A 14,476-nucleotide genomic window follows, 5' to 3' on the forward strand; every position below is an offset into this window, starting at 1 on the left:
GTCTGGTTGGAGACCTTTGACCAAAACCAGGAGCATTTTTTTTTGAGATATTTAACCTTATGCTAGCCCGGGTTGTAAATTGTCCTGTGGTTACCGTAAATTTTACATGACCGGTTAATACCTTGTTAATCAACAATATCAACTTGCTACAGAAGAAATCATGATGGTTGAGATCAATTAATTACAACTTGTTACAAAAGTAATCATGAAGGTTTTAACTTTTAAGTGTACTTTCTATAACAATACTAATGTTCAATGTCATGGCATCTAAAATTTCTATTTAGTTTGTGGCTTAGGGGTTGTTTTTTTTATCTACTTGTAACCAACAGTTAAATATTGTCTTTGAATAATTAACTAATTAACTAATTAACACATAAGTTTTGGTATGAAATCCAACAGTTTCATGAAGTGGTTTACACCATCAAAATTAAGAAACAAAGATGGATGAAGAATACATCACTAGAGAAGCCTATATTAAAAGGGATCACAGGCATGGTGTTGCCCGGAGAAATGTTGGCAATGTTAGGTCCATCTGGCTCCGGAAAAACTACACTTTTGACAGCACTAGGTGGCCGATTAAGTGGCAAACTCGAGGGGACTATCACCTACAATGGCAAACCACTTTCAAGTGTTATGAAGCGATACATCGGTTTTGTAAGTCAAGATGATGTTTTATACCCTCATTTGACCGTTACCGAAACCTTAGTATACACCTCTTTACTTCGGTTGCCTAAGAATCTTACAAGTCAAGAAAAGATCTCACATGCTGAAGCTGTGATCAATCAACTTAGGTTGACAAGATGCAAAAATATAATCATAGGTGGCCCAAATTTAAGAGGGATATCTGGTGGAGAGCGAAAACGAGTTAGTATTGGGCAAGAAATGCTTATAAATCCTAGTTTGTTGTTCTTGATGAACCAACTTCGGGGCTCGATTCAACAATTGCTCAAAGGATTGTTTCAACATTATCGGAATTAGCAAGAGGAAGAATTATTGTGATGACGATTCATCAACCGTCAAGTAAGATCTTTTACATATTTCATAAAGTGTTGTTGCTATCGGAAGGGAGTTCGTTATATTTCGGTAAAGGCTCAGAAGTTATGGATTATTTTGAAAGTATTGGCTTTTCGCCGTTGGTAGCGATGAATCCTTCAGACTTTTTGCTAGATCTTGCAAATGGTATGTCAGTGGTTGCATGCTTTAATTAAGTGTCATGATCTATTTGCATAATAACTAACTTTGTAAATTTGTGAAACTAAACAAAACTAGGGATATCATCAGAGGCTACAAGTTTTTCAGATCAATATAATATTAAGCAGAAGTTGGCTTTGGCTTATAACTCAAATCTTGCTGAGAATCTGAAAGCTGAAGTCTTAGAAGTTGATGATCATGCGAACAATGTTTTAGAGAACATAAAAGATGAACGATGGACCACAACTTGGTCGCAGAAAGTTGTGATTTTGTTTAGAAGAGGTGTCAAAGAACGGAGGCACGATTCTTTTCTCCTTTCAAAATTGGTCAGGTTATAGCCGTCAAGCGTTTCTTTGCAGTTTGCTATGGTGGCAATGCGATATATCTCACTTGCAAGATCAGGTACTATAGTATTTCATCTTACCTATATATAACTAGTGACATCTAGTGTTTATTCCCATCAAATTGGTGCGTGTTAGAGAACACCACAAATTAAGTGGGTAACATGCGGGTTTTAGAGTAGATTCTAGAGGGCGCGGGCTCGCCTTTAAGGAAAAGAGTTGCCAAAAATATTTCATTTATTTGTCGCATGCAAAATGCCACTTCTAAAGTTAAAATTCAAACCCCAATATTTATGTTACCAAGTGTTACTTTTTTATGTAGAGAACTGCAATCTAAAATTGAATTCTTTTGACACTTACGAAAACTTTTCTCATTTGTAGACAGGATTGCTATTCTTTTACACTGTATTTTGGGGCTTTTTCCCTTTATTTCAAGCAATATTCACATTTCCTCAAGAAAGACTAATGCTTGATAAAGAGAGATCTTCAGGAATGTACAGACTTTCATCTTATTTCGTGTCAAGAACATTAGGAGATCTTCCACTGGAGATGGTTCTTCCCACTTTGTTTTGCACAATAACCTATTGGACGGCCGGGCTCAAACCATCAGTTGGAAGTTTCTTATATGCGTTGTTCACGCTTCTCTTAAGTGTGTTTGTCTCAGAAGGGCTCGGACTCGCGCTAGGTGCACTTGTCATGGACCAGAAGTCAGCCACTATTCTAGGGTCTATGATCATGTCATCCTTCACATTAGTGGGAGGATACTATATTCAACATGTTCCTGTTTTTATATCTTGGAACAAATACGTATCGATCAGTCAACATAGTTACAAGCTCTTGATAGGGTCACAATATAAACATGGCCAGACCTACCAATGTGGTAACCGGACTTGTTTGGTTGAAGATTTTCCTGCCATTAAGAGTGTTGGGCTCGATGGGCAAATGACCGCAGTTGCTGCTTTGGTTATAATGCTTGTATTTTATCGGGTTATTGCTTATTTGGCTCTCATGAGAATTGGCCTGCCTAAAAAATAGGGTATATATAAAAGCATAACCTGCTAAGGCATGCTTCTCAAGAGCAACAATATAAGAAATAACCTGGTAAAATAATCATTAACGAACAACTAAGTTCACTTGCCCATTGTTAGCCAGGAGTATTCACCCAAACTCAAGTAGTTACAATGATAACTGATGTCAAGTATTGCACATAATGAATGTTAAAAGATAGATTTGTAGAAGCTTGATTTTTGTATTATTTTAATTATCTCGTTGATTCATACTTTTCTTGTTAACCTTTCAATTGTTTGAGGTTTTTTTTTATCAATGGTTTTTTGATCATTTTTTAATAATGGGGATAATGCTAATGGAAAGATGCTATCTTGTTACATAATTAATTAATGGTACAACTTATAATCAGACATATGATATATTCTACACCCTGATCACATTATGATGGATCCACATTTCAAAATTGATCAAATTTCACACACAGAAAATCTATCACAAGAAATCATTTCATTTCCCAAGGAAGAATACCAGAATATATATATATATATATATATATGAATCGTTAATATGTGATATTGGTTTATGTAATCATGCATAAGTAAAGTAGAGTCTTTATAATTTAATTTTCGATAAATTAATAAGCTTGATAAAATTAAAAATTTGTTCGGTCCCAACTTAGGACCGAACAAATCGATAAAATAATAAAATAATTGGTCCGAGCGAAACTATAAATTAATACTCCCTCCGTCCCATTTTAAGTGTTATAATTTGAATTTTCAAGTCTTTCTTGTTTAACTTTGACCGACAATATTTTTGTTTGTGTTATATAATACTTGATGAAAACTATATGAATGTAAAATACATTTAAAACCCAATCCATTCATATATTTTACATCAAGTATTATATAACACAAACAAAAATATTGTCAGTCAAAGTTAAACAAGAAAGACTTGAAAAATCAAATTAGGACAATTAAAATGGGACGGAGGAAGTAATTACTAAATATTCTAAAATTGAAGGATTGTCTAGTAAATAATGAATCTATAGTCACTTGTTTTTTTGTGAACTTCAAATCTAAATTGAGTTCATATTTAAATATCCCAATTGCACTCAAGAGTTGAGGCACCGTATTCTCGTATTGCAACAAAAAGTTGTACAGAATTGTTGCTGCTTGCAATGCTTCTTTCCTGGTGGCTGGTTCCAAATAGGTAAAAAGTGAACGAACATGAAAATTTTGAAGGTCGATGCCTTAATTTAAGGGTTGCTCACGAATATAAGCCAACTATTTAAATTAATAATTTATTAATTTATCGATATAATAATATCTCACTATATTAATAAAATATCTTGGTCCCAACATTATTAACTTATAGAGGTTAATTGTATATCCTTAATAACCCCTTCCTTCCACACTCAATCACATAACACAATAGGTGAGCATGAGAGATTTAACAAGTTCAAATCTTTCATTGATCAAAAAAAAAAAACTACGGATAATTCTAACTATACGAATTCAAATACTCTATAAACATACTAATTAATTTAACACGTCTTCGTTACCAAACCCCAACTCTCTTAAAAACATGGCAACAAGAGAGGCATGATAATAATTTCTAAGTATGTTAGTTATGTGATGGGATACTCATGTCTACACATCATATCTCCTTTATCATGAATTAGATATCAAGCACCATTCTAGGATTAACATGTTATTATTCAATATGTGAATGCTTCCATGTCTTGGGGTCAGTTCGTTGTGTCAATCACTCAGTATACTTACAAGTAGGGACACAATCTAAGAATGGCTAGACATACGAATGAGGAAACTAGACTTGTTTGTTGAAGGTTTTTCTAGTATTTCGAGTCTCTGGCTAGATGGGCAAGTGATCCGTTTTGTTATTTTGGTTGTTAAGTTGGTAATTTAGCAGTGTTATTGTTTATTTTTGTTCTCATAAGGAAAACTTCGAAGTTGCAATCGTCCATTTTATCATTTTCTTGACCCAAATACATACATTCATAAACTCAATTGATATTAATGAACCGAGTGCGGCAATATGTCGTCACCACATATGTCAATTATCTTGACAACATGATAACGATCAACATCTGTAGACAGACTGAAAACATCATAATAACTACCCGGGGAATGCTAAATGAAATAATAAAGTTTGTTGCAGTTGACTTTAAAAGGAACTTGGTTCTTAAGCACCAAAGAAAAAGCTAGAATGGATTTGAGCGGAAATTGGGCTATGATAAAGAATGAGCAAAGTAGAGGGCTCTCTTCATATAGCCAAGGATTCGTTAATATCAAGACAAAATGAGTTAAATGCAAGGAACTAGTCATAAGGCTAGTCTTAAGGGCTTGAATCAAGGTTTTATAAATTAAATAACTTTTATCACAATAATATGATAAAGGATCATGCATACAGGCTGAAAATGAGTATAAATTCACGCCATAACATCCAAAACGAGTCAAAAGGCTAGAAATATGGTCAACATGATGTTAGTCATTAAACAAGCTCGAAAACACAACAATGACCTGCGTCGTGTATCGTGACGACGAGAAAAAAAAAGGTTCGCATAGCACGACCTACACATTATATGAGATGAACACTAAGATCGTAGCGCTATGCGATGGACACATCATGTAGCCATCGCGATGCGCGGCGGATCCAAATCATTATTTTGTAATTGACACATTTGGCACTCGACTTGGATCTAAATGCCATAAAGGTATACAATACATTAAATTGAACTTGGGATTAAATTTGTAACAACATAAAAGATAATAAAACATCGTGATAATCGTAACAACATAATGATCATAAATATTCAATAAATTCACCGCTTTTAATAATAATTGAATGTCCGAATTACATCAAAAAGTTTAAACGGGTCGGGTTTGAAAAGTGACAAATGTCACATAAAATTCAGTGAGTTTGTGCATTGAAAGGTAGTACAAATAACATAAAAATTAGTACAAAATTGAATAGTAAATATGTGAGGGGACAAATTTTTACAAAAATTGGATTAATGAGTTGTATATGCTAAAAATATCAAAATCCATTAAATAATATATAGGATAAAGTTAAAATACAAAGGATAACAGAATTGAAAAGAGTGAGAGTGAATCTAATCCATTGATCTTAGATTTAAATGATGGAGATTAATTTAAGAATAAAATTTGATGAGAAAGACATAAATATAATAACCCACTTATGATTATTTTTCTCTTTCCACATGCAAGACACATGTTAATTCTTCCATCATTTTATAACGTCTATAGCTTTTTCATACGTCGTTTTTTATGAAAAAAAATCACCATAATAACAAGCATTTTTTTGATCTTTAATATGAATGTCATACATATTGTTATATAAAAATAAAATAAAAAATTAGTGGATTTTTCGTCTTTTCAATTGGTACTCATATTAAAGATAAAAATTAATATAAATATTACGTCATCGTTTCTTTTTGTTCGTCATTGTGTCTTAGTGCTCAACATTTGTCTTTCTACTTAGCATTGTGTTGTAGTCATTGTGTAATACGTTCATGGTCTTTTGTTCGGGATTGACATGTGCCATTCACTTAATTTGAGAAAAATAGTATTACGTTCATTGTGTATTACATTCAAGTCATTGTGTAATTTATAGTTTCCATTGTATTTTACGTTTCAGGTAATTTTTGTTATCTTTTTGTAGATTAACTCAACCCATAATCTATAATATATATAAACGAAATCTAAAGGTTCTCTGGTTGCTCCCTACATTCTCTTAAGCCATCAGATTGCATTATATGTAAATAGAAGTTTCTCATGCATTTAACCCGAATTCACGAGTACATATGAAAATCCTATAAAATTGGGATATATGAAAACCTAACATATGATTTGTTTTTTAAAAAAAATATATTATTTATAATTAATAAACAATTTAATAATAAAAAAATAAGGGGGTCATAAGTCTCACCAAACCCAAATAGCTTTTAAACCGGGTTATGACATCTCATTTATTTGTGAAACTCTTTAACCATCAGATACTAATTATATTATTAACTTTTGTACAATAAATTAAATTAAAATCCAAAAATATATTTATAAACGAATAATGTAAAATAACATTCGTAATACAAGAGATAAAAACTAGTGTGTGTATATATATATACATAGAACTTTTATAATTGACGACTCACACACTTGTATACTTACTATTTCTAAACCACTCCAAAATAAATGTACACCCAAAAGAGACGTGCTATCTTATAAAAATACTTCTTACACTTCGTATAAAATATATCTTTTTAGTAATTTTCGAAATTTTTCCAGCAAAAGCGTACTTGAAAAAAAAATTTCTTTTGATATTGTGGTTTGTTACCCGTGGTTAAAATACAACAATTTATTATTTCTAATTCTTTTTATCTAAAATATAATTTCTTATCTTATAACATAATATATAATTTTAATATAAGAATTATTCCATTTATTCTTTTATATATATATTTTTAAATTGAGTTATCCACAAAATCAAGTATTTTTATCTCATAATATTTATAAGATCTCACATATAACTAGTGACCTTGGACGTAGTAGCGGCAAATTAACGCAAATTTAATTGGTATTAACTACGTTCATTACGTTAACAAATTTAAACCTAAAAATAAATTTGTCAAATTATCATATTTATAACAAAAAAAAAAAACAAACAAAAAAAAGTAGTGGCACTCGTATAGCGAATTATAAAAAAAAAACATATTATTCAGTTAGTAAAACCCGAGCGTTGGTAAAACCCGAGTGTTGTCGGTTCTGGGCGTTGAGGCGATGAGTTTATGTGAGTTTGGTCGTCATGTTCGTTACGGTCTTGTAACAAAAAAAAATCGTTTAGCTAAGTTCGTTACAAAAAAAAGCTTAAAACGTAATGTGGACCAATGGGGTTATGTCGGCCGATAAAACTCGGACGTTGGTCAAATCTAACGTTGTCGGTTTCATGTGTTGAGGCAGTTAACTTACACGAAGTCGATCGGTTTATGTGACGTTCATCACGATGTCAGAACCAAATAAAAGAAAAAAAATGGTGTTTGGTCAATTTCTATTACGTTCTTTAACATATAGGAATTAAAAACAAAAACACAAAAAGAAAAAAAAGTTGCATAAACCAATACGACACCGCCAATAGACTCAATTAGAATTTAGCGCCATCAAAGATAATATTTATTCTTGTTAGATAATAGATAATAATACTAAGGGGCTGTTTGGTTCATTCAGATCTAAATGAGTCAGATTCGAATGAGCATCGGTCCCATTCAGCAACAACAGTAAGGGGCTGTTTGTTTACATCTGAATGAAACCATTCAGATGTAAACATCTGATTCATTCAGACTTCAGACTGATTGGTTTCAAACAAAAAAAACATCTGAATGGTTAAAATTAGGTCTGAATCATTCAGACTTACTGTTGTTGCTGAATGAGACAGATGCTCATTCAGATCTGACTCATTCAGATCTGAATGAACCAAACAACACCTAAGTCTGAATGATTCAGACCTAATTTTAACCATTAAGATGTTTTTCTGTTTGAAACCAAACAGTTTGAAGTCTGAATAAATCAGATGTTTACATTTGAATGGTTCCATTCAGATGTAAACAAACAGCCCCTAACTTGGCTTCAAAAATTGTATTGAAATGTACATTAATTAGTTATTACAAGATAGCAAGATAAAGTAAATCATAAATACATTATTTACTTTTTTTAAATTTAATCTTTAGTTGTAAGTTTGACGTCTTGGGAATGGTGGCGCGGTAAGAAAGAAACTTCAAGTTCTTGTACGTGTTCGAATACCAGAAGCTTTCAAAAAATAATTTAAGTTACAGTTTTTGTAACAGAACAAATGAGGTGTGAATGCTAGAAAGATACATATTGGAAACAGGTAAACAAAAAAAGTAAGAAAACAAGGAGAAAAAAACTCGAACAAAAATAAGACAAACACGACACGAAATGGCAATAAAAAGGATATAAAAAGCACACCTCTATTGCGTGACATCTCTTTTCTATCACCTTTATAATTCCACATTTTACTATATAAACACACATTTATAGTCACCTAAACAACTACCTACATAAATCTTATTATCATATAGATTTTAACCGAAAGAGATAGATTGATGTCGGCACCGATGACTGACATAGAGGCACAATATTCATGTGAGCAAACTTCATCGATCTTCAACAAAGTTGATCGTCCGGTAACATTAAAGGTTTGCTCTTTAACTTTTAATGAATTATTAGTTGCGCATAGTCGCATAGAAGATAAGACATGAATCTAATTATCTGATTTGAACATCTAATTATTTCTAGTTTTGTAAATTGTCAGCATCCTGTAAAAAAATGACTCAATTGTTCTTATGTATTACTAGACGAGTCCATGACATAGCGAATTTGGGTTTCATAGGCCTAAATGATGTCAATGATCCTAATCCGGTCTAGTATATATTCCATTTAAAAGTAAAATGCAAACCAATTCAGGGTATACTGTTAAAATTTAAATCAGGCATTTGCGACTGAAAATAAGTTTCAGAAACTTGGCGACATAAAGTCAGTTGTAAATGTAGCGAATGATGTGCCATCAAAATCAAAACGATCACAAAGTTAGAGATCTACACCAACTCGGATGCAAAATTTGTAAGCCAGCCGCAAATTTTACGTTCTCTTCATCAAATCACATAAAATGAAAAAAAAAATAACTAAGTTGCATATCTATCAATTATTTTGTCACGTACAAAACTGAATGTGTACCTCGAATTGGTTTGCAATTATTTATCAGTTATTTTGTCACAAAGTTGAATATTTGTTTTTTTTATGTTAGGATTATTGTTTGATCTTTCTTTGCTAGTTATATATTCCCCACAAGTAAATTTGTATAAAGTGTAGTTGAGGCCATATGTGAGAAACAGTTGTGTTTATAGATAAATCATTAAAATTATTAAAGTCCTTTATTGTGTCATATTAAGAACATTTACTCAATAAGTAAATTAAACAAAGTAATAAAGAAATCAACTTTTTAAATAAAAATAAGTCTGGTTAAGGACCTTTGACGAAAATCAAGAACCTTTTTGAGATATTCAAGCTTATGCTGAGCGTCGAACTTGCCTATCTAATTTAACCAGTGCTCCGGGTTGTATTGCGTCCTTGATACTGTAAAATTCACTGACCAGCCAATACCTTATTAATCAATGTGATCAATCAATTACAACTTGTTACATAAGTAATCATGAAGGTTTTAATTTTTAAATGTACTTTTCTATAATAAAACTTATGTTCAATGTCAAGAGCATCTAAAATTTCTGTTTAGTTTGTGGTTAGGGGTTGTTTTTTTTAATCTACTTGCAATCAACAGTTAAAAATTGTGCTTGAATAATTAACTAATTAACACATAAGTTTTGGTATGAAATCCAACAGTTTCTTGAAGTGGCTTACACCATCACAATTAAGAAACAAAGATGGATGAAGAATACATCACTAGAGAAGCCTATATTAAAAGGGATCACAGGCATGGTGTTGCCCGGAGAAATGTTGGCAATGTTAGGTCCATCTGGCTCCGGAAAAACTACACTTTTGACAGCACTAGGTGGCCGACTAAGCGGCAAACTCGAGGGGACTGTAGCCTACAATGGCAAACCATTTTCAAGTATTATGAAGCGATACATCGGTTTTGTAAGTCAAGATGATGTTTTATACCCTCATTTGACCGTTACCGAAACCTTAGTATACACCTCTTTACTTCGGTTGCCTAAGAATCTTACGAGTCAAGAAAAGATCTCACATGCTGAAGCTGTGATCAATCAACTTAGGTTGACAAGATGCAAAAATATAATCATAGGTGGCCCACATTTAAGAGGGATATCTGGTGGAGAGCGAAAACGAGTTAGTATTGGGCAAGAAATGCTTATAAATCCTAGTTTATTGTTTTTGGATGAACCAACTTCGGGGCTAGATTCAACGACGGCTCAAAGGATTGTTTCTACATTATGGGAATTAGCAAGAGGAGGAAGAACTATTGTGATGACAATTCATCAACCATCAAGTAAGATCTTCTACATGTTTCATAAAGTGTTGTTGTTATCAGAAGGGAATTCGTTGTTTTTCGGGAAAGGCTCAGAAGTTATGGATTATTTTGAAAGTATCGGCTTTTCCCCATCAGTAGCCATGAATCCTTCAGACTTTTTGCTAGATCTTGCGAATGGTATGTAAGTAGTTGTTTAATTCTGTGTCTTGATCTATTTGCATAATAACTAACTTTGTGAATTTGTTTAAACTTACAAACAAACTAGGGATATCATCAGAGGATTCAAGTTTTTCAGATCAATTTGATCTTAGGCAGAAGTTGGCTTTGGCTTATAACACAAATCTTGCTGAGAATCTGAAAGCTGAAGTATTAGAAGTTGATGATCATGTGAACAATATTTTAGAGGACATTAAAGATGAACGATGGACTACTACTTGGTGGCAGCAAATCGAGATTTTGTTTAGAAAAGGTGTCAAAGAACGGAGGCACAATTTCTTTTCTCCACTCAAAATTGGTCAGGTTATAGCGATTGCATTTCTTTGCGGTTTTCTATGGTGGCAATGTGATCCATCTCACTTGCACGATCAGGTATATATAATCTCACCTATAAATAGTGACATACAGTGTTTATCCCCATAAAATCAGTGTGGGTTGGAGTACCACAAAGTGGGCCGTATGCCCGTATGTGGGTTTTAGACTAGCTAGATTCTAGTGGGTGTGTGTTCGCCTTTAGATAAAACAATTGCACAAAAATTTACGTTTATTTAACACATGCAAAACGCCACTTTTAAAGTAAAAAAAAGCCCACATATATTTAGGTAACCAAGTGTCACTTTTCTTGTAGTGAATTGCAATCTAACATTGAATGTTTAATACTTTGCAAAATATTTATCATTTGTAGACAGGATTGCTATTCTTTTACACTGGATTTTGGGGCTTTTTCCCCTTATTTCAAGCAATATTCACATTTCCTCAAGAAAGACCAATGCTTGACAAAGAAAGAACTTCAGGAATGTACAGACTTTCATCTTATTTCGTGTCAAGAACATTAGGAGATCTTCCACTAGAGATGGTTCTTCCCACTTTGTTTTGCACAATAACCTATTGGACGGCCGGGCTCAAACCATCACTTGGAAGTTTCTTGTATGCGTTGTTAGCGCTTCTCTTAAGTGTGTTGGTCTCAGAAGGGCTTGGACTCGCGCTAGGTGCACTTGTCATGGACCAGAAGTCAGCCACCGTTCTTGGGTCTGTGATCATGTCATCCTTCACATTAGCAGGAGGATATTATATTCACAGTGTGCCTGTTTTTATATCTTGGATAAAATACGTATCGATTAGTCAACATAGTTACAAGCTCTTGATAGGGTCACAATATAAACATGGCCAGACCTACCAATGTGGTAACCAGACTTGTTTGGTTGAAGATTTTCCTGCCATTAAGAGCGTTGGACTCGATGGGCAAATGACCGCAGTTCTTGCTTTGGTTATAATGCTTGTACTTTATCGGGTTATTGCTTATTTGGCTCTCATGAGAATTGGCCTGCCTAAAAAATAGGGTATAGAATTATGGAATTAAAGAAACAAAATTTCCAAGTTTAAGAATGATTTATATAAAAGCATAACCTGCTTTTTAAGCATGCTTCTCAAGAGCAACAATATAAGCAATAAGGGTACCTGATAAATTAACCATCGGCAATTAACAACTAAGATCACTTGCCCGTTATTAGCCTATTTCAGCCAAACTCCAGTAATCACATTGGTAATCGGCGTTAAGTATTAACACATTAATGAATGTTACAAGATAGATATGTAGAAGGTTGATATTTGTATTAGTTTCTCTCATTAATTAAAACTTTTCTTGTTAACGTTTGAGTTATCAGTAGATTTTTATCAGTATGAGAAAATGGGGATAATGTTAATGAAAATTCCCAGGTTTGAAACTATTAACTTTTTGGATCGAACAATACAAACAACACCGATAATTTTGTGATAACTCACCACGTCTGTTTCAGTATTATTAAGAACGAAAACACACATTACAATTACCCAAGACCCTCTATTTATGCTAGACTAAACTAGAATAATCCTGCTCAAATACTTATCTCAATTATAATCTAAGACTAACATTATTCTCTACATTTATGTTACGATAATAGATAATAATAGTGTGTGAGAACTACAGGGTAATTGTTTCTGTGTAATTTATTGAATTGTACTTAAAGAGTGGTCGATCAATGGAATAAGGTATTGACTGTTTTGAGTAAAACTCCTTCTCACTCTAGATTTCTTTCTCACACTAAATTGGGTCATAACAATTTAAATCAAACTAGAAAGACCTTTTTAAAAACAAATAAAATGATCCAATCACAATAGAGAGGCAAGTAAGCGGGCAACAAGCTGCGCCACCACCCTCTTTTGAATGACACGACAGAATTAAAAGGATCCATAAACAATAATTGTTCACGAGAGATTTATAACAAGTTCAACTCTTTTGTTGTTTAAAAAAAGGGGGCAACTCCATAACGCACTGATAATTCTAACCATTTAAATTCAATTACTCGATTACTAATAAATGACACTTTCTTGTTTCCATCCCTAATCCTCTTGATGATCGTTTCTTGATTAAAGTCCAATATTTCTTAGAGCGTGTTTGGGATTAAGTTTGAAAAGTGCTTATTGGTTTATTAACATTTTCAAAATGTCATTTTGAAAAGCCAAGATTTGAAGCTTTTAAAAAACTGCTTTTTAACCATTTCAAAAGACTGAAATAAAAAAAGATTTTTTTGATTGCCAAACATCTTTTAACTTATTGGCTTTTTGAAAACACCAATAAGCAGATAAGCATTTTTCAAACTCAATCCCAAACATGCTCTTACTTGTCACATGAATTTACTTAATTGTCCATATTGAATATTATAGTTGTTACGGTGACAAATTGCTAACATATCCTATAAAAGGACTATGATGTATTAATTTTCCTCAATCATGATATATATATATATATCACTTTCTCTTGAACTGTATTTATCTCTTGTAATTTTTTTTATATATAAATATATTTTTGTCATCAAGAAAAGAAGATAGAAAATCGCGGGCTACCGTCATTAAAGAGATGGCAACAAGAGAGGCATGATAACAATTTTTAAGCATGTTAATTATGTCATGGAAAACTCATGTCTACATCATATCCCCTTTATCATGAATTATAAATCAAGCACAATTCTAGGATTAACATGTTATCAAAATGTGAGTACTACATTCAGCATGTGAGTGCTTCCATGTGTTGGGGTCCAATTCTTTGTATCCATATAATAATGGCTAGACAGACGAACGAGGCGGTTGGGCTTGTTGAAGTTTCTTCTATATTGTGAGTGTTTGCTTGATGGGCAAGTGATCGAATTCTGCTGCTGTTTTGGTTGTTAAGTTGGAGATTTATCAGAGTTATTGTTTATTTTGGCTCTCATAAGGATAGACTTACTCAAAAATAGTTCATATATCAAATTCAAGGAAAATTTCAAGTTGAGAAATTATCCATTTTAATTATCATCTTCTTGACCCAAATTCATATATTCATAACTTACTTTTTTAGACATGCAGTCCTCATGAGAGCCAAATAAGCAATAATTTGATAATATACCATTAGTATAGCCAAGCAAAAAATGGATTCACTTGTCCATCAAGCCTAATGCTCTTAGTTGCATGGTGTCAACCAAACAATTATCCTGGTTATAACATTGGAAATTTGGAAATATATCGAAAGGCTTATAGCGAATATGGCTAAGAACAGTCTTTTTGGCGTCCGTGTGATTGATGAGGAGACTGTGTCAATGGTTAGTACTGTTCGATGCAGGGCGGGTGACATTTCTCTCATGTATCTT

The 14,476-nt window shown here is 32.8% G+C and overlaps 1 protein-coding gene and 1 pseudogene across 1 annotated transcript; both read left to right on the forward strand.

Annotated features, from left to right (window-relative positions):
* Window positions 1–398: 398 nt before the first annotated feature.
* Window positions 399–2,742, forward strand: LOC143601150 (ABC transporter G family member 9-like; annotated as a pseudogene).
* Window positions 2,743–8,407: 5,665 nt separating this feature from the next.
* Window positions 8,408–12,153, forward strand: LOC143601151 (ABC transporter G family member 9-like). Its single transcript, XM_077078633.1, has 4 exons — window positions 8,408–8,790; window positions 9,992–10,775; window positions 10,864–11,186; window positions 11,500–12,153. The coding sequence occupies exons 1-4, from the start codon at window positions 8,698–8,700 to the stop codon at window positions 12,151–12,153; spliced, it is 1,854 nt and encodes a 617-aa protein (XP_076934748.1). The 5' UTR covers window positions 8,408–8,697.
* Window positions 12,154–14,476: the final 2,323 nt, after the last annotated feature.

Source organism: Bidens hawaiensis, unplaced genomic scaffold (assembly GCF_021521415.1).
Source record: "Bidens hawaiensis isolate Kalapana, Puna unplaced genomic scaffold, B.hawaiensis_p1.1 tig00055769_1, whole genome shotgun sequence".
Taxonomy (NCBI): domain Eukaryota; kingdom Viridiplantae; phylum Streptophyta; class Magnoliopsida; order Asterales; family Asteraceae; genus Bidens; species Bidens hawaiensis.

Excerpts from the sequence above, each read along its gene's own strand:
- LOC143601151 (XM_077078633.1), top strand. The coding sequence starts at position 8,698 with ATGTCGGCACCGATGACTGACATAGAGGCACAATATTCATGTGAGCAA. Across the intron at positions 8,791-9,991 it reads ATCGTCCGGTAACATTAAAG|TTTCTTGAAGTGGCTTACAC; the intron begins GTTTGCTCTTTA and ends GAAATCCAACAG. Across the intron at positions 11,187-11,499 it reads CATCTCACTTGCACGATCAG|ACAGGATTGCTATTCTTTTA; the intron begins GTATATATAATC and ends TATCATTTGTAG.